Source organism: Ranitomeya imitator, chromosome 1 (genome assembly GCF_032444005.1).
Source record: "Ranitomeya imitator isolate aRanImi1 chromosome 1, aRanImi1.pri, whole genome shotgun sequence".
Lineage (NCBI taxonomy): Eukaryota > Metazoa > Chordata > Amphibia > Anura > Dendrobatidae > Ranitomeya > Ranitomeya imitator.
This window is the reverse complement of record NC_091282.1, coordinates 18,194,577-18,215,159: the sequence shown is the minus strand read 5'-3', so window position 1 is coordinate 18,215,159 and position 20,583 is coordinate 18,194,577. Positions and strand designations below refer to the sequence as shown.

The following is a 20,583-nucleotide window of genomic DNA, read 5'->3' as shown; positions in this document are numbered from 1 at the left end:
GCGGTGTCAGTCCTTGTGGTCAGGCTGTTCCTCGGTTCCTCTTAGAATGGTGGAGCACAGAGCGGTGTCAGTCCTGGTGGTCAGGCTGTTCCTCGGTTCCTCTTAGAATGGTGGAGAACAGAGCGGTGTCAGTCCTTGTGGTCAGGCTGTTCCTCGGTTCCTCTTAGAATGGTGGAGAACAGAGCGGTGTCAGTCCTTGTGGTCAGGCTGTTCCTCGGTTCCTCTTAGAATGGTGGAGAACAGAGCGGTGTCAGTCCTTGTGGTCAGGCTGTTCCTCGGTTCCTCTTAGAATGGTAGAGCACAGAGCGGTGTCAGTCCTGGTGGTCAGGCTGTTCCTCGGTTCCTCTTAGAATGGTGGAGAACAGAGCGGTGTCAGTCCTTGTGGTCAGGCTGTTCCTCGGTTCCTCTTAGAATGGTAGAGCACAGAGCGGTGTCAGTCCTGGTGGTCAGGCTGTTCCTCGGTTCCTCTTAGAATGGTGGAGAACAGAGCGGTGTCAGTCCTTGTGGTCAGGCTGTTCCTCGGTTCCTCTTAGAATGGTAGAGCACAGAGCGGTGTCAGTCCTGGTGGTCAGGCTGTTCCTCGGTTCCTCTTAGAATGGTGGAGAACAGAGTGGTGCCAGTCCTTGTGGTCAGGCTGTTCCTCGGTTCCTCTTAGAATGGTAGAGCACAGAGTGGTGCCAGTCCTGGTGGTAAGGCTCTTCCTCGGCTTCCCTTAGAATGGTGGAGCGCAGAGCAGTACCGGACCTGGTGGTCAGGCTCTTCCTCGGCTCTTGGCCTCCACCTTCCGTCCTCCTCTGTGGTCGCCGTGTCTCTCACACATTTTTCCGTTATTTTGGAGGACCCTGTGTGGCGGTGATAGTAGATGAGACCCGTGTGTGCAGCGGCAGGAGGACAGGCTCCGCATGATCCTGGGCAGCTTTCTTGTTACATTCTGGTCCGCGACGCTGCCAATTTCAGGTCAGCAAACACTGAGATGCCAAAGCGAGCGCAGGATTATGGGTAATAAAAACACGCAGGGAAAGAACATGTGTTTCTGCTGCTGACTGATTGGGGGAAACGGGCCTCATTGTACAACCGCGCCGGACAAGGCGCCTCTGTGTGCCAGACGCCAGGGGCGACGCTGGGGAAAGTGCGATGCACAATTCTGCAGAACCAAAGCTGACTCCGGCCCTGTGTATGAGAATCGGAAACATTCCGTGCATTATGTATCACTCGTATCTGCTGCTGAAAGTATGTGCCCCCAGACGTCACCGGCACCACAGACCTAAGTACGGAGCTCGCTGTCTTATCTGATTACCGGCCGCCTCTTTCTTCCAATTTTTGTCCCTTTTCGTGATCTTTGTCTCGTTATCAGACTTCCCTCAAAGCTTCTGTCTCGGGTGATGAACGTTACATGGACCTCCAACTTGATTCAGTCCAGGATCTTCTGGTCCCTTTTTCTTTCTCATCCACGAGATTCTCAGAAATCAAAGGCATCAGTACTTTTCCTGTCCGACATCTCACCCGTGACATCAGCCATGGTGCCACCATTTGGACATTTCCTGTCATCAGACCTTTCCCGGTTTGTCTTTTGATCATTTCCAAATTCAGGTTTCTTGGGAGTATTTTAATTAGAGATTCAAAAAAATAGTAAAGAAAATAGAAAATGTAAAACTTCCTGATCCCCTGTGAGTGTGAGGACCGGACGTCCGCCTGTCCATGGGCTGATTATAGGATTTGGCACTGCTGCCCATCAGATGTTCCTACGTGAACTCTCACCAGCCACCGGCCAGGAAATATCTTCATAGATAATCTGCCGATCTCCGGGCGGTTCATGCTATTTATAAAGTCTGCTTTATCTCTTCCCTTGTCGACACCAGGTGCCCTCAGGAGAAGGTAGACTCTAGGCCGGTTCTAGAGCCTCGGCAAATAATGGGTGACCCCCTCTATAGCCCTCATAATATCTCAAAGCCCCTCTCCCTAAAACATCTTTTCTCTATAATGTAGGACCCCAGGCAGACAATTCCTTGTTCTTTCATGGACATGGTGACAACTTCTGAGCCATCACCAGTGGTACCAAACTAAACGAGGCCATAGAAAGAGATATTTGACGTGAGGGACTGTTTTTGAAGTTTGTCATCAGGACCCCAACTCTAGAGGCCCCATACTTGTGCCTTCCCCCTATAATGGTTGTATCACCATAGAAAGTAAACAGAAGCCTCAGTATCGGACCCCAAGTCCTGTCTGCGTTCAGTGGCGCCTTATACCAGATGTATCGAGTATTTCACAATCCGTATGAGCCCATGACGTTCCCGTGTCCCCCCAGTGACTGACACCAGCTCCTCCTCTATGGCTGCATGTGTTTAATCTTAATAACAGAGCATCAATCACCGGAGACTCTGCGCCCAGGGCCTCTCATGATTCCTCGACAGATCTGTAATCAATCCTATCACAGGGACTCATGTCTGATCATTCAGTGTAGATCTAATTACAGGGCCCGGAACGCCAACTATGTCCATCTACATCCAATTACATGACCCCCCCAGCAGTGAATGTGTCACGGCCTGTGTAATGGGTGGCAGCTTGCCAAGAGCAGCTGAGACCCAGAGCTGCGAGCAAGAGTCAGAAAACCGTCACTGTCCCCATACTATCAGTGATGAGAGCAGCCAGGATGTCTAGAAGGATTGTCACCAGTATATCCGGTATCATACACCCATGTCATCGAAACCTACACACAATATAACTACTATAATACTGCCCCCATGTACACGAATATAACTACTATAATACTGCTCCCTATGTACAAGTATATAACTACTATAATACTGCTCCTATGTACAAGAATATAACTACTATAATACTGCTCCTATGTACAAGAATATAACTACTATAATACTGCTCCTATGTACAAGAATATAACTACTATAATATTGCCCCTATGTACAAGAATATAACTACTATAATACTGCCCCTATGTACACGAATATAACTACTATAATACTGCTCCCTATGTACAAGAATATTACTACTATAATACTGCCCCCTATGTACAAGAATATATCTACTACAATACTGCCCCTATGTACAAGAATATAACTACTATAATACTGCTCCTATGTACAAGAATATAACTACTATAATACTGCCCCTATGTACAAGAATATAAGTACTGTAATATGCTCCTATGTACAAGAATATAACTACTATAATACTGCTCGTATGTACAAGAATATAACTACTATAATACTGCTCCGATGTACAAGAATATAACTAGTGTAATACTGCTCCTATGTACAAGAATATAACTACTATAATATTGCCCCTATGTACAAGAATCTAACTACTATAATACTGCTCCTATGTACAAGAATCTAACTACTATAATACTGCCCCTATGTACAAGAATCTAACTACTATAATACTGCCCCTATGTACAAGAATATAACTACTATAATACTGCTCCTATGTACAAGAATATAACTACTATAATACTGCCCCTATGTACAAGAATATAACTACTATTATACTGCTCCTATGTACAAGAATCTAACTACTATAATACTGCCCCTATGTACAAGAATATAACTACTATAATACTGCCCCTATGTACAAGAATATAACTACTATAATACTGCTCCTATGTACAAGAATATAACTACTATAATACTGCTCCTATATACAAGAATATAATTACTATAATACTGCTCCTATGTACAAGAATATAACTACTATTATACTGCTCCTATGTACAAGAATATAACTACTATTATACTGCTCCTATGTACAAGAATATAACTACTATAATACTGCCCCTATGTACAAGAATATAACTACTATAATACTGCTACTATATACAATAATATAACTACTATAATACTGCCCCCTATGTACAAGAATATAACTACTATAATACTGCCCCTATGTACAAGAATACAACTACTATAATACTGCTCCTATGTACAAGAATATAACTACTATAATACTGCTCCTATGTACAAGAATATAACTACTATAATACTGCTCCTATGTACAAGAATATAACTACTATAATACTGCTCCTATGTACAAGAATATAACTACTATAATACTGCCCCTATGTACAAGAATATAACTACTATAATACTGCTACTATATACAATAATATAACTACTATAATACTGCCCCCTATGTACAAGAATATAACTACTATAATACTGCCCCTATGTACAAGAATACAACTACTATAATACTGCTCCTATGTACAAGAATATAACTACTATAATACTGCTCCTATATACAAGAATATAACTACTATAATACTGCCCCTATGTACAAGAATACAACTACTATAATACTGCTCCTATGTACAAGAATATAACTACTATAATATTGCCCCTATGTACAAGAATACAACTACTATAATACTGCTCCTATGTACAAGAATATAACTACTATAATACTGCTCCTATGTACAAGAATATAACTACTATAATACTGCCCCCTATGTACAAGAATATAACTACTATAATACTGGCCCATATGTACATGAATATAACTACTATAATACTGCCCCTATGTACAAGAATATAACTACTATAATACTGCCCCCTATGTACAAGAATATAACTACTATAATACTGCCCCTATGTACAAGAATATAACTACTATAATACTGCCCTCTATGTACAAGAATATAACTACTATAATACTGGCCCTATATACAAGAATATAACTACTATAATACTGCCCCTATGTACAAGAATATAATTACTATAATACTGCCCCTATGTACAAGAATATAACTACTATAATACTGCCCCTATGTACAAGAATATACCTACTATAATACTGCTCCTATGTACAAGAATATAACTACTATAATACTGCTCCTATGTACAAGAATATAATTACTATAATACTGCCCCTATGTACTGGAATATAACTGCTATAATACTGCTCCTATATACAAGAATATAACTGTTATAATACTGCCCCTATGTACAAGAATATAACTACTATAATACTGCCCCTATGTGCAAGAATATAACTACTATAATACTGCCCCTGTGTACAAGAATATAACTACTATAATACTGCTCCTATGTACAAGAATATAACTACTATAATACTGCCCCTATGTACAAGAATATAACTGCTATAATACTGCCCCTATGTACAAGAATATAACTACTATATTACTGCTCCTATATACAAGAATATAACTGCTATAATACTGCTCCTATGTACAAGAATATAACTACTATAATACTGCTCCTATATACAAGAATATAACTACTATAATACTGCCCCTATGTACAAGAATATAACTACTATAATACTGCTCCAATGTACAAGAATATAACTACTATAATACTGCCCCTATGTACAAGAATATAACTGCTATAATACTGCCCCTATGTACAAGAATATAACTACTATATTACTGCTCCTATATACAAGAATATAACTACTATAATACTGCCCCTATGTACAAGAATATAACTACTATAATACTGCCCCCTATGTACAAGAATATAACTACTATAATACTGCTCCTATGTACAAGAATATAACTACTATAATACTGCTCCTATGTACAAGAATATAACTACTATAATACTGCCCCTATGTACAGGAATATAACTACTATAATACTGCTCCTATGTACAAGAATATAACTACTATAATACTGCTCCTATATACAAGAATATAACTACTATAATACTGCCCCTATGTACAAGAATATAACTACTATAATACTGCTCCTATGTACAAGAATATAACTACTATAAAGAGGAGCTGAGAGGCTGGAGAGGTAAGCGGTGAGAGGCCAGAGAGCTGAGCGGTAAGGAGCTGAGGGGCTGGAGAGGTGAGCTGTGAGGAGCTGAGTGGCCGGAGCTGTGAGGGGCCAGAGAGGTGAGTGGTGAATGATAATCTGTATTTTTATATAGCGCTAACATATTCCGCAGCGCTTTACAGTTTTGCACACATTATCATCGCTGTCCCTGACGGGCTCACAATCTAAGTTCCCTATCAGTATGTCTTTGGAATGTGGGAGGAAATCGGAGAACCCGGAGGAAACCCACGCAAACACGGGGAGAACATACAAACTCTTTGCAGATGTTGTCCTTGGTGAGATTTGAACCCAGGACAGCGAAGGATGATTCTCGTTGCGATCCCAGGGCCTTTAGAGGGGCATTAAATAACTTCTCCATGAATTAAGTTTCCCGGGATAAACCTCGTGGTCAGGAGAGCAAGACTTTTGCCCAATGATATCTCCTCGGCTGTAACGTGATGTAATCAGGGTCTTGGATCCTCCTCAGATTCCTTGGAGACAGTTATGTCTGTGACTCAGGGCCTGGTCATGTATCTGTGAATGGAAGATCCCAGGGCTCTCATTAACCCCCCGACTCCTGCAGCTGCTTGAGTTCTGACAACAGTTGACGTCTGGGTCAGCCTCTTCCCTTGTGTCTTGGCCTCGTGCCCCGAGGAGCAGCGCAGACGTTGTGTTGTGCTGCAGGAATGGAGTGTAACGCCGCCCCCTTAGCAGATCTTCTGTTTTGTATCCAGTATGTGGGAGCTATGGCTGCTGCCGGCCTCCCCTGAGTCGGACAGTTCTGGACCCGGATCCACAGTTGGGCAGCCTGGTGCTCCACTTGTCCCGGGCTCTTGGGCCACATCGTGTTGGTGCCAGGTATCATCCTCCACCAAGTCACAGATCAACATCTGACCCAACGAGACCTCACTCTTCACACAAAAGGATCAGCACCTCTTTCTCGTGCTTCTTATAAACAGCTGCCATCTTAGCAGTCACTCGCCAAATAAAAAATCCGTCATCAAAGCAAAACGTGGCTACTTTGAAGAACCTAGAATATAAGACATAATTTCAGTTGTTTCACACTTTTTTTGTTAAGTATATAATTCCACATGTGTTATTTCATAGGTTTGATGCCTTCAGTGTGAATGTACAATTTTCATAGTCATGAAAACACAGAAAAATCTTTAACCCCTTAGTGACCGCCAATACGCCTTTTAACTGACCTGAGATATAAGAGACTTATATCCCCATACAGGTGACAATCCAGCAGCTGTCGGCTGTCCACTATAGCTGACAACTTGCTGCATCAGCCATGATCAGTGTTTGCACCGTCCAAATCTATTTAACCCCTTAGATGCTGCTGTCAATAGTGACTACATCATTATAAACGGTTAACAGACTGTGGGGGCTTCCTCTTTATCCCAATTGGTGGTCTCAGATCATGATTGCATGGTCCTGATGTTTGTCATGGAAATTCATGACCAAATAGTGGCCTTAGAGTCTGCCAGCTGTAGTAATCTGTTCAGAAGTTAGTGACATTTAGGTGGTAAAAATACACATTTTCATTTTTCTCATGCCACTTTGCATTCATTCCTGAAAATCACCCGAAGGGTTAACAAACGACCTGACTGCAGTTTTCAATATGTCAGGGGGTGCTGTTTTTAAAATGGTATCACTTGTGGGGATTTCCCTATATATAGGACCCCTAAAGTCACTTCAAACATGGATAGGTCCCTAAAAAAATACATTTTGTAAATTTCCTTGAAAAAAATTTAAATTGTTGCTACATTTTTAATCCTCCTAAAATGCTAACAAAATAAAATAACATTTTGCAAATGGTAGTGTTGTAAAGCAGACATGTCGGAAATGTTAATTATTAATGTTTTGCTGTGGTATGACTATCGGGATTAAAGGGATAATCATTCAAAGTTTGAAAATTGCTAATTTTGTAACATTTTTTTCAAATTTCTGATATTTTTTATAAATAAACATAAAGCATATCAACCTAAATTTACCATTATCATAAAGTATAATGTGTCACGAAAAAACAATCTCAAAATCACTGGGCTTTGTTAAAGCATTCCAGAGTTATTACCACATAAAGTGACACTGGTCAGATTTCAAAAATTTGGCTCCGTCACTAAGGGGTTAAATGAGAAGGTGTGTCCAAACTTTTGGTCTGTACTATATGTGTACATACAGTGGCATGTTCTCTTTCTGAAATTCTGTGCCCTTTTCCTGTGGCTTAACCCCTCTACATTACTTCATTGGTCAACAGGACTTGTCTTGAAAATGCATCAGGCTCGGTTAGTTATTCTTTTGCATACTTCTGACGCTGAATTTTATGGTGAGGATGCAGGAGAGGTTTTCTTCTGATGACTCTTCCATGAAGGCCATATTTGTTCAGGTGTCTCTGAACAGTACAAGATTGTACCAGAACTCAAGAGTCTGCTAAATCTTTCTGAAGATCTTTTGTAGCCAAGCAGGGGTTTTGATTTTCCTCTCTTGCAATCCTTCGAGCATCTCTCACTGAAATTTGGTTGGTCTTCCAGACCTTATCTTGACCTCCTCTGTTCCTGGTAATTGTCATTTCTTAATTACATTTCAAACAGAAAAAAGCAACTTGAAAACACTTTGATATCTTCTTATTGCCTTCTCCTGCTTTGTGGGCCTCCTCCATTTTCATTTTCCGAGTGCTCGGCATCTGCTTAGAAGATCCCATGGCTGCTTCTTTTTTTGGCACAAGGTTAGAGGAGGCTGAATTTTTGTAAAGCTGGGAGATTTGCATCACAACGATGATAGTGAACAAGCCATAACCTTAACAGGCTAATTAAGGTCTAAAACCTTGGTCAAAGTTATCTGAGCTCACAAATCTCCAAGAGTGCCAACACTTTTGCATCAGCCCATTTTCCTTTTTAAATTTTTAAAATTTAAAAAATAACTTTTTTCATAAAATACAAAGGAAATGTCATTTTTAACTTTAGGCCTTTTAGAGATCATTCCATCTTCAACTTGCTTAAATGTTCACAATAACAATAATTTTGACCAGGGGTGCCCAAACTTTTCCATGCCACTGTATGTATGTACTCCGATACGATCACTGCCAACTCCACAATGACAAACGTCACCACCAGACGTTTATACAGGCTGATTGGACACCCGTTGCAGATTGCGTATGTCTTCAGGGGTGCGGTTTACAGAACAAGAAGAACAGAGCTATTGCATTTGAAATATTTCATCCGGAAATGTAGGCAGTGTTTATAAAAGAAATATGCAAAGATGTTACCAAATTGGAACAAAACAATACGTTGTATACCATTACATAACATATAAGGGATGAGAAAAGAAAAAGCTCTAAACCTGATGTCACGGAAATGGCACAGAGCTTAGTGGAGGGTGGTACTCCTCTTAGGAAAACATACAGGACCACAGCAAACTGTACTTCCCAGGACTGACAAATGTCAAAAAACTAAACTTTGTTTTTTTTTTTTATTGAATCAAGTTATGTTCGTGTACTCACCTTCATGAGCTAAATGGGGGGGGGGGGGGGGCTAGGTCTTTTAGAACTTTGAGGACCCTGACTTCCAGGATATCTTTGCCCCTGGAGGTCCCAGGTGGGAGATATTGTTGTCATGTTTCCCATCACGGTTTTATCTTTCTATAGAGATGGAACTTATCATGGATATCATCATCCATCAGACCCCAGTATTAAGTTGGAAGGGTTAGAGTGGCCTTACAGTGATGTAAGTGAATGCGTTATATTGGTCCCTTCACTCCGACGCTGAAAATATATCTCCGATAAGTATTGGATCAAAGCAAACTCCAATATTCATCACTGACCACTGGCTCCAGATAGCCTGAGATACTTCCTTTGAACAGAGTAAGTCCCTGTACTTTTCCGTCTCGGAGTATATGAATCCAAGACCTCTTGGCTGGTTCTCAGCAGATCTCTTGTTGTAATTACCTGTTCACTGCAGTAGGTCCTACTTCATTGGAGGTTGAAGTTCTTTCTCACTTCCCCAGTTATAATTAATCCCATATATTCAATTTGAGGGTGATATGTCTCCTCTCCGGAGATGTCTTTATACATTTTACCATTTTTCTCTATGACACGCCCATAGGACAGTTTTCCATTTATCCTCCTTCCATTTTCAATGAGCTTTAGCCCAGAGAAGACGGCAGTGTTTCTGGATTGTGCAGATATATGGCTTTGTTATGACCTGGTGGTTAGGAGCACCCGGAATGACCTGATAGTTAAACCTCATACAAGACGAGCTCTGGGATGTGGGAGCTCTGCTGACCGCAAGCCCTAATCCTATCACACACACTAGAAATAGCCGTGGAGCGCTCCTGACCAGACCTAGGCGCCTCGTCACAGCCTAAGAACTATCTAGCCCTAGAGATAGAAAATAAAGCCTACCTTGCCTCAGAGAAATTCCCCAAAGGTAAAGGAAGCCCCCCACATATATTGACTTTGAGTAAAGATGAAAGTCACAAACGCAGAAATGAAACAGATTTCAGCAAAGGGAGGCCAGACTTACTAAATAGACAGAGGATAGGAAAGAAATCTTTGCGATCAGCACAAAAACCTACAAAAGACCACGCAGAGTGTGCAAAAAAGACCTCCGCACCGACTCACGGTGCGGGGGGGCCACTCTGCATCCCAGAGCTTCCAGCTAGCAAGACAATATCATGAAAACCAGCTGGACAAGAAAACAATGAACAAATAATGACTATCAGGAACTTAGCTTCTGCAGGAGAAGACAGGTCACCAGAGAGATCCAGGAGCGAAGTGAACCAATGCAAAAACATTGACAGCTGGCATGGAGTAACGATCTGAGAGGAGTTAAATAGAGCAGTCAACCAAAGGATAAACCACGTCACCTGTGTAAGGAACCTCAGAAGCAGCAGCTTCACTCACAGCCACCAGAGGGAGCCCATAGACAGAACTCGCCGAAGTACCATTACCCCCGTACCGTAGATCTGGGAATTTATTATGATGGAATATAGGCTGAACTGGATGGACAAATGTCTTTTTTCGGCCTTACTAACTATGTTACTATGTTACTATGTTACCATTCACGACCACAGGAGGGAGTTCGACAACAGAATTCACAACACGGCTTCTTCTTTACATGACGGAGCTTTCACTTGCATTTCTGGATTGCACTGGGACCTGAGATCACAGTCAATGATTTCTGGAAGTTTCCCTGAGCTCATGCAGTGATTCGTGCCTGTATGTAATGCAGTGCCACCTGAGGGCCGCAGATCACGACCCTCCGGTACTGACCGTCGGCCTCGTCTCTTGTGCACATGGATTTCTCCAGAATCTCTGATTCTTCTGATATTATGTCCTGCAGTTGGAGAATATTCACAGTCTTCGTAATTTGACATTGTGGAACATTTTTGTCAAGTTGTTCCACAATTTCAGGATGCAATTGTTCACAGATTAGTGACTCCTGACCACCTTTGCTCCGGGGAGACTCTGCCTCTCTCACGAGCTGTGTTTATACATCGGTGTTGTCACTTACTTGAGTGTTGTGAATTCTGTGGCCAAGCTCCCTCCTGTGGTCGAGAGTGGTACTTCGGCTGGTTCTGTCTATGAGCTTCCTTTGGTGGATGAGAGTGGTACTGCGGCTTCTGAGTTTCCTTCCTCAGGTGATGAGGTTAAGTCGTTAGGTGCTGCTCTATTTAACTCCACCTGGTGCTTTGATCCTGGCCTCCAGTCAATGTTCTAGTATTGGTCTTGCTTCCTCCTGTATCGTTCCTGTGGCCTGCATAAGCTAAGTTCTGCTTGTGTTACTTTTGTTTGCTATATTTTCTGTCCAGCTTGCAATATTGGTTTTTCTTGCTTGCTGGAAGCTCTGAGACGCAGAGGGAGCACCTCCGTACCGTTAGTCGGTGCGGAGGGTCTTTTTGCCCCTCTGCGTGGTTGTTTGTAGGTTTTTGTGTTGACCGCAATGCTATCTTTCCTATCCTCGGTCTATTCAGTAAGTCGGGCCTCACTTTGCTAAATCTATTTCATCTCTGTGTTTGTATTTTCATCTTTACTCACAGTCATTATATGTGGGGGGCTGCCTTTTCCTTTGGGGAATTTCTCTGAGGCAAGGTAGGCTTATTTTTCTATCTTCAGGGCTAGTTAGTTTCTCAGGCTGTGCCGAGTTGCATAGGCAGCGTTAGGCACAATCCACGGCTACCTCTAGTGTGGTGTGATAGGATTAGGGATTGCGGTCAGCAGAGTTCCCACGTCTCAGAGCTCGTCCTATGTTTTTGGTAATTGTCAGGTCACTTTGTGTGCTCTGAACTTCAAGGTCCATTGTGGTTCTGAATTACCTGTTCATAACAGTACTGGAGGCCTAAAGTACTAATGCTTCTCAATAGAGGGAACAGAGAAGTTCTGAGACCATTTTTTTTTCTTTGCACTGTGTTCTGTCTTTCTTTTCCCCTTTACATCAGGGTGGTTCAGAACACAGGTGTAGATATGGACATTCAAGGTCTGTCCTCTTTGTTGGATAATCTCACTATAAGTGTACAGAACATTCAAGATTTAGTGGTTCAGAATCCTATGTTAGAACCTAAAATTCCTATTCCTGAGTTGTTTTCTGGAGATAGAGCTAAGTTTTTGAATTTTAAAAATAATTGTAAATTATTTCTGGCTTTAAAACCCCGCTCCTCTGGTGACCCAGTTCAACAAGTTAGGATCATTATTTCTTTATTACGTGGCGACCCTCAAGACTGGGCATTTTCCCTTGCGCCAGGAGATCCTGCATTATGTAACATTGATGCGTTTTTTCTGGCGCTCGGATTGCTGTACGACGAACCTAATTCAGTGGATCAGGCAGAGAAAAATTTGCTGGCTCTGTGTCAGGGTCAAGATGAGATAGAGATTTATTGTCAGAAGTTTAGAAAGTGGTCCATGCTCACTCAATGGAATGAATGTGCGCTGGCAGCTATTTTCAGAAAGGGTCTCTCTGAAGCCCTTAAGGATGTCATGGTGGGATTTCCTATGCCTGCTGGTCTGAATGAGTCTATGTCTTTGGCCATTCAGATCGGTCGACGCTTGCGTGAGCGTAAATCTGTGCACCATTTGGCGGTATTATCTGAGCATAAACCTGAGCCTATGCAGTGCGATAGGACTTTGACCAGAGCTGAAAGGCAAGAACACAGACGTCAGAATGGGCTGTGTTTCTACTGTGGTGATTCCACTCATGCTATCTCCGATTGTCCTAAGCGCACTAAGCGGTTCGCTAGGTCCGCCACCATTGGTACGGTACGGTCGAAATTTCTTTTGTCCGTTACTTTGATCTGCTCTTTGTCTTCCTATTTTGTCATGGCATTTGTGGATTCAGGCGCTGCCCTGAATTTGATGGACTTGGAGTTTGTTAGGCGCTGTGGGTTTGTCTTGGAGCCCTTGCAGTGTCCTATTCCATTGAGAGGAATTGATGCTACGCCTTTGGCCAAGAATAAGCCTCAGTATTGGACCCAACTGACCATGTGCATGGCACCTGCGCACCAGGAGGATATTCGCTTTCTGGTGTTGCATAATCTGCATGAGGTGGTCGTGTTGGGGTTGCCATGGCTACAAGTCCATAACCCAGTATTAGATTGGAAATCGATGTCTGTGTCCAGCTGGGGTTGTCAGGGGGTACATGGTGATGTTCCATTTCTGTCTATCTCATCATCCACCCCTTATGAGGTCCCAGAGTTCTTGTCTGATTACCGGGATGTATTCGATGAGCCCAAGTCCAATGCCCTACCTCCGCATAGGGATTGTGATTGTGCTATCGATTTGATTCCTGGTAGTAAGTTTCCTAAGGGTCGACTGTTTAATTTATCTGTACCTGAGCACGCCGCTATGCGGAGTTACGTGAAGGAGTCTTTGGAGAAGGGTCATATTCGCCCGTCATCGTCGCCATTGGGAGCGGGGTTCTTTTTTGTGGCCAAGAAGGATGGTTCGCTGAGACCTTGTATTGATTACCGCCTTCTAAATAAAATTACGGTCAAATTTCAGTACCCCTTGCCGCTGCTGTCTGATTTGTTTGCTCGGATTAAGGGGGCTAGTTGGTTCACCAAGATAGATCTTCGTGGTGCGTATAATCTTGTGCGTATTAAACGGGGCGACGAATGGAAAACAGCATTTAATACGCCCGAAGGCCATTTTGAGTACCTGGTTATGCCGTTCGGGCTTTCTAATGCTCCATCAGTGTTTCAGTCCTTTATGCATGACATCTTCCGAGAGTACCTGGATAAATTCCTGATTGTATACTTGGATGATATTTTGGTCTTCTCGGATGATTGGGAATCTCATGTGAAGCAGGTCAGAATGGTGTTCCAGGTCCTGCGTGCTAATTCTTTGTTTGTGAAGGGGTCAAAGTGTCTCTTTGGTGTTCAGAAGGTTTCATTTTTGGGGTTCATTTTTTCTCCTTCTACTATCGAGATGGACCCTGTTAAAGTTCAGGCCATTTATGATTGGACTCAGCCAACATCTCTGAAGAGTCTGCAGAAGTTCCTGGGCTTTGCTTATTTTTATCGTCGCTTCATCGCTAATTTTTCTAGTATTGCTAAACCGTTGACTGATTTAACCAAGAAGGGTGCTGATGTGGTCAATTGGTCTTCTGCTGCTGTGGAAGCTTTTCAGGAGTTGAAGCGTCGTTTTTCTTCTGCCCCTGCGTTGTGCCAACCAGATGTTTCGCTTCCGTTCCAGGTCGAGGTTGATGCTTCCGAAATTGGAGCAGGGGCTGTTTTGTCGCAGAGAAGTTCTGATTGCTCGGTGATGAAACCATGCGCCTTCTTTTCCAGGAAATTTTCGCCTGCTGAGCGAAATTATGATGTTGGCAATCGAGAGTTGCTAGCCATGAAGTGGGCATTCGAGGAGTGGCGTCATTGGCTTGAAGGAGCTAAGCATCGCGTGGTGGTCTTGACTGATCACTAAAACTTGACTTATCTCGAGTCTGCCAAACGGTTGAATCCTAGACAGGCTCGTTGGTCGCTGTTTTTCTCCCGTTTTGACTTTGTGGTTTCGTACCTTCCGGGCTCTAAAAATGTGAAGGCGGATGCCCTGTCTAGGAGTTTTGTGCCCGATTCTCCGGGTTTGCCTGAGCCAGCGGATGTTCTCAAAGAGGGGGTAATTTTGTCTGCCATCTCCCCTGATTTGCGGCGGGTGCTGCAAAAATTTCAGGCTAATAGACCTGACCGTTGCCCAGCGGAGAAACTGTTTGTCCCTGATAGGTGGACGAATAAAGTTATCTCTGAGGTTCATTGTTCGGTGTTGGCTGGTCATCCTGGTATCTTTGGTACCAGAGAGTTAGTGGCTAGATCCTTTTGGTGGCCGTCTCTGTCGCGGGATGTGCGTTCTTTTGTGCAGTCCTGTGGGATTTGTGCTCGGGCTAAGCCCTGCTGTTCTCGTGCCAGTGGGTTGCTTTTGCCCTTGCCGGTCCCGAAGAGGCCTTGGACACATATCTCTATGGATTTTATTTCGGATCTCCCCGTCTCTCAAAGAATGTCGGTCATTTGGGTGGTTTGTGATCGCTTCTCTAAGATGGTCCATTTGGTGCCCTTGTCTAAATTGCCTTCCTCCTCTGATTTGGTGCCATTGTTTTTCCAGCATGTGGTTCGTTTACATGGCATTCCAGAGAACATCGTTTCTGACAGAGGTTCCCAGTTTGTTTCGAGGTTTTGGCGAGCCTTTTGTGCTAGGATGGGCATTGATTTGTCTTTTTCCTCGGCTTTCCATCCTCAGACAAATGGCCAGACTGAACGAACCAATCAGACCTTGGAAACATATCTGAGATGTTTTGTTTCTGCTGATCAGGAAGATTGGGTGTCCTTTTTGCCTTTGGCTGAGTTCGCCCTTAATAATCGGGCCAGCTCGGCTACTTTGGTTTCGCCGTTTTTCTGCAATTCTGGGTTCCACCCTCGTTTCTCTTCAGGGCAGGTTGAGTCTTCGGACTGTCCTGGTGTGGATACTGTGGTGGATAGGTTGCAGCAGATTTGGACTCATGTGGTGGACAATTTGACTTTGTCCCAGGAGAAGGCTCAACGTTTCGCTAACCGCAGGCGCTGTGTGGGTCCCCGACTTCGTGTTGGGGATTTGGTTTGGTTGTCATCTCGTTATATTCCTATGAAGGTTTCCTCTCCTAAATTTAAGCCTCGTTTCATTGGTCCATATAGGATTTCTGAGGTTCTTAATCCTTTGTCTTTTCGTTTGACTCTTCCAGCCTCTTTTTCCATACATAACGTGTTCCATAGGTCATTGTTGCGGAGATACGTGGCACCTGTGGTTCCATCTATTGATCCTCCTGCTCCGGTTTTGGTGGAAGGGGAATTGGAGTATATAGTGGAGAAGATTTTGGATTCTCGTGTTTCGAGACGTAAACTCCAGTATTTTGTTAAGTGGAAAGGTTATGGTCAGGAAGATAATTCCTGGGTCTTTGCCTCTGATGTCCATGCTGCCGATCTGGTTCGTGCCTTTCATGTGGCTCATCCTGGTCGGCCTGGGGGCTCTGGTGAGGGTTCGGTGACCCCTCCTCAAGGGGGGGGTACTGTTGTGAATTCTGTGGCCAAGCTCCCTCCTGTGGTCGAGAGTGGTACTTCGGCTGGTTCTGTCTATGAGCTTCCTTTGGTGGATGAGAGTGGTACTGCGGCTTCTGAGTTTCCTTCCTCAGGTGATGAGGTTAAGTCGTTAGGTGCTGCTCTATTTAACTCCACCTGGTGCTTTGATCCTGTCCTCCAGTCAATGTTCCAGTATTGGTCTTGCTTTCTCCTGGATCGTTCTTGTGGCCTGTCTGCCCTGCATAAGCTAAGTTCTGCTTGTGTTACTTTTGTTTGCTATATTTTCTGTCCAGCTTGCTATATTGGTTTTTCTTGCTTGCTGGAAGCTCTGAGACACAGAGGGAGCACCTCCGTACCGTTAGTCGGTGCGGAGGGTCTTTTTGCCCCTCTGCGTGGTTGTTTGTAGGTTTTTGTGTTGACCGCAAAGCTATCTTTCCTATCCTCGGTCTATTCAGTAAGTCGGGCCTCACTTTGCTAAATCTATTTAATCTCTGTGTTTGTATTTTCATCTTTACTCACAGTCATTATATGTGGGGGGCTGCCTTTTCCTTTGGGGAATTTCTCTGAGGCAAGGTAGGCTTATTTTTCTATCTTCAGGGCTAGTTAGTTTCTCAGGCTGTGCCGAGTTGCATAGGGAGCGTTAGGCGCAATCCACGGCTGCCTCTAGTGTGGTGTGATAGGATTAGGGATTGCGGTCAGCAGAGTTCCCACGTCTCAGAGCTCGTCCTATGTTTTTGGTAATTGTCAGGTCACTTTGTGTGCTCTGAACTTCAAGGTCCATTGTGGTTCTGAATTACCTGTTCATAACAGTTGAGCATTGACCCTGCGGCTGTTTTTTATTATAACCACTTTTACAGCCTTTTGTTAACCCTTTCCCCACTGATCAATTTGTTAATGAGTTAAATTATTGAAATTCTGCTAATTAAAGGGGAGATGATAATTGTGATTAGGACTGCGCCGATGTGTCAGGAATGGGGACAGTCGATCCTCTCTGCGTAGCTGGATGTTACTACAGGGGGAATACATATGATCCCATTATTTTGCAGGGTGGACAGGAGCAGCCCGGAGATCTGTCTGCAGGACGTCCGACATCCTAACAAGTGCTCCGTGAGGAACTCCAAGCTGTGGACGTCCTATCAGATGAACATTACGGAGGAGAATCCGCTGGGCTCCAGCTTCAGGATCCTGGACTTCAATGTGCAGTCTATAGGTGAGAGGAGTCCTCTGAGGATGCCACGGCGAGGTCTCTGAACAGGGACGTTACACCATTACTGTCATTCATTCTTTTGTGCTGCAGTTAAGCCAGACCCCCCAGAGATCCTGGTAGCGGAGCCCATCCCTCATGCCCCCAGACGCCTGCGGGTCACTTGGGCTTATCCATCCACGTGGCCCTTGGAGCCACATTTTCAGCTGAAGTTCCGTCTACAATACCGACCAGTACTTCACATGTTGTGGTCCACGGTAAGAACCTGGTCCTTCACGTCACCGTACACACAGGTCAATCAATGCACCCTCTAATTGGTCTCATGTTCCTCCGGGGAAGGTGGAGACGGCCAACCTGACGGACATCATCACAGACGCGTTCATAGGCCTGGAGCACATTGTGCAGGTCAGCGCCAGAGACTTCCTCGATGCCGGTAACTGGAGTGAATGGAGCGTGGAAGTCAGAGCCACGCCGTGGACCAGCGAAGAGACACCAGGTGAGGGCATGAGATAGCAACATGGTGGCACCTCAGTCTTCCTAGTGGAGCTCCTTGAGATGACCACCATTACTCTGGACTGATATTTGGGGTGTGCAGTTTGGCTGTGTCTCACCATCACCTCCCATCATGTACCAATCAGACCCTCCAGATATCATAACCCCTCCTCCGAGGAACTTCCATAGAGAGCGTGGAGGCTACAGTAAGTTCTTATGGGTTGAAGGCCACGTAGGTCTTGTTTCTCCGGTGCCCCTTGGCCTCAGCTTGGTCGGAGATCTTTCCTACTTTGTATTATGTCCCCTGTGACTGACTTTGCCTCTTCTCTGCTCCCTCCAGAGTCGGTCCCGGAGGTCAGTAACGAAACCACTACAGAAGAGCCGGAGCCTCAAGTCAAGGAGCCGATCGGTAAAGTATTGTTGTGCCACGAGTGTTATGATAGGCAATTCAGTAACACAATGTACATAGCGATCAGAGCACATACAGTGATCTGACAATAACCCAAAATAATAGAACAAGCTCTGAGACGTGGAAACTCTGTAGACCGCAATTCCTGATCCTCTACAAACACAACTAGAGGCAGCTGTGGATTGCGCCTAACGCTCCCTATGCAACTCGGCACAGCCTGAGAAACTAACTAGCCTGAAGATAGAAAAATAAGCCTACCTTGCCTCAGAGAAATACCCCAAAGGAAAAGGCAGCCCCCCACATATAATGACTGTGAGTAAGATGAAAAGACAAACGTAGGGATGAAATAGATTCAGCAAAGTGAGGCCCGATATTCTAGACAGAACGAGGATAGGAAAGATAACTTTGCGGTCTACACAAAACCCTAAAGAAAACCACGCAAAGGGGGCAAAAATACCCTCCGTACCGAACTAACGGCACGGAGGTACACCCTTTGCGTCCCAGAGCTTCCAGCAAAACAAATAGACAAGCTGGACAGAAAAAATAGCAACAAATAGCAAAGAAGCACTTAGCTATGCAGAGCAGCAGGCCACAGGAATGATCCAGAGAAACACAAGTCCAACACTAGAACATTGACAGGAAGCCAGGATCAAAGCATTAGGTGGAGTTAAGTAGAGAAGCAGCTAACGACCTCACCAGATCACCTGAGGGAGGAAACTCAGAAGCTGCAGTACCACTTTCCTCCACAAACGGAAGCTCCCAGAGAGAATCAGCCGAAGTACCACTTGTGACCACAGGAGTGAACTCTGCCACAGAATTCACAACACACGAGCTGTAATAACATCAGCTGCCATCATTAGCGCTGCGACAATTAGCTGCGGCTGCTATCAGTATAAATGTTACGGGATGTTGGACTTGCTGACTGTCTCCTCTCCATGTGCTAAGCAAGTCAATGCAATCTATTACTCTCTGTTATCTGCCATTCTAGTCTACTGTTGTGTTCTTCAATGGGATGAATATATTCCCCTCTATTAATATGGCGGGGACCGCTCTCCAATTCTGGAAGACATACTGCGGGTTTCCCCAATTCTGAGAGCCCAGAAAGACGCTATGAGATGTGCACTGATTGGATTTTTATCGCCCTGCAGATCCCGGAGAGAAAGTGGCCGTAATAATCTCGATGGGGATTTTCGCTTTTATAGTGTTTGTCGTCTTTTTAGCTATCGGCGCCCTCATCTGGTGAGTAGAAAGATTACAACTGTGGCGGCGCAGACACCGCTCTGCGCATTTATAGACATTTCCTGTGATTGCTCTGCTCTCTGTAGATTCTCAGATAGTAATATGTCAGTACGGAGTGGACCCCTCTATACATTTAGATGTTTACTAACGCTCAAACACAAGACCTATAGTGAGAAAGACAGAAACACTAACAGTGAGGTACAGGCGGCGCTGCCGCTAATCACCGAGGTTCCCTGCCAAAGAAATCACAGTATAATAGTATTTATTTTACACTTATTAAAATAAACCTTACAAAGCAGTGAATAGCTATATTCTTATACATAGGAGCAGTATTATAGTAGTTATATTCTTATACATAGGAGCAGTATTATAGTAGTTATATTCTTATACATAGGAGCAGTATTATAGTAGTTATATTCTTATACATAGGAGCAGTATTATAGTAGTTATATTCTTATACAGGGTGGAGCGCGGTAATTTGCTGATTTGGGAATGAAATAAAAAAATTATGATCATTAGAAAAATTTATTTTATATTTTAATTATACTGAACAGTAATGGAATTTTTAAATTACATGGTTTTAAATAGTGTATCTGGCAAATGTCGACCTTCGCTATCCACACACTGCTGCATACGTTTTCTGAAGTTTTCATGAACTCTAACAAGCATGTCCACTGGTATTCTGCCAATTTCAGCTTCAATATTGTTCCTTAGGTCTTCCAAGGTGTTGGGACGGTTGATATACACCTTAGTCTTCAGGTAACCCCAAAGGAAAAAATCGCATGGGGCTAAATCTGGTGAGCGTGCTGGCCAGTTCACATCTCCCCTCAAAGAGATAAGCCGTCCAGGAAACATTTGCCTCAAACAATTCATGGTAACCCTCGCTGTGTGTGCAGTGGCACCATCCTGTTG

At 43.8% G+C, this 20,583-nt stretch overlaps 1 protein-coding gene across 2 annotated transcripts in view; it reads left to right on the top strand.

Moving 5' to 3' along the window:
• The window catches only part of IL11RA (interleukin 11 receptor subunit alpha), a 175,043-nt gene that overhangs the window by 142,913 nt on the left and 11,547 nt on the right, over nucleotides 1-20,583 (top strand). For both annotated transcript variants that reach the window (XM_069745850.1, XM_069745849.1), the window contains exons 6-10: nucleotides 17,374-17,537; nucleotides 17,625-17,788; nucleotides 17,871-18,027; nucleotides 18,364-18,432; nucleotides 19,581-19,671. In XM_069745850.1, coding sequence (XP_069601951.1) covers nucleotides 17,374-17,537; nucleotides 17,625-17,788; nucleotides 17,871-18,027; nucleotides 18,364-18,432; nucleotides 19,581-19,671 — 645 coding nt within the window. The remainder of the gene's footprint in view (nucleotides 1-17,373; nucleotides 17,538-17,624; nucleotides 17,789-17,870; nucleotides 18,028-18,363; nucleotides 18,433-19,580; nucleotides 19,672-20,583) is intronic.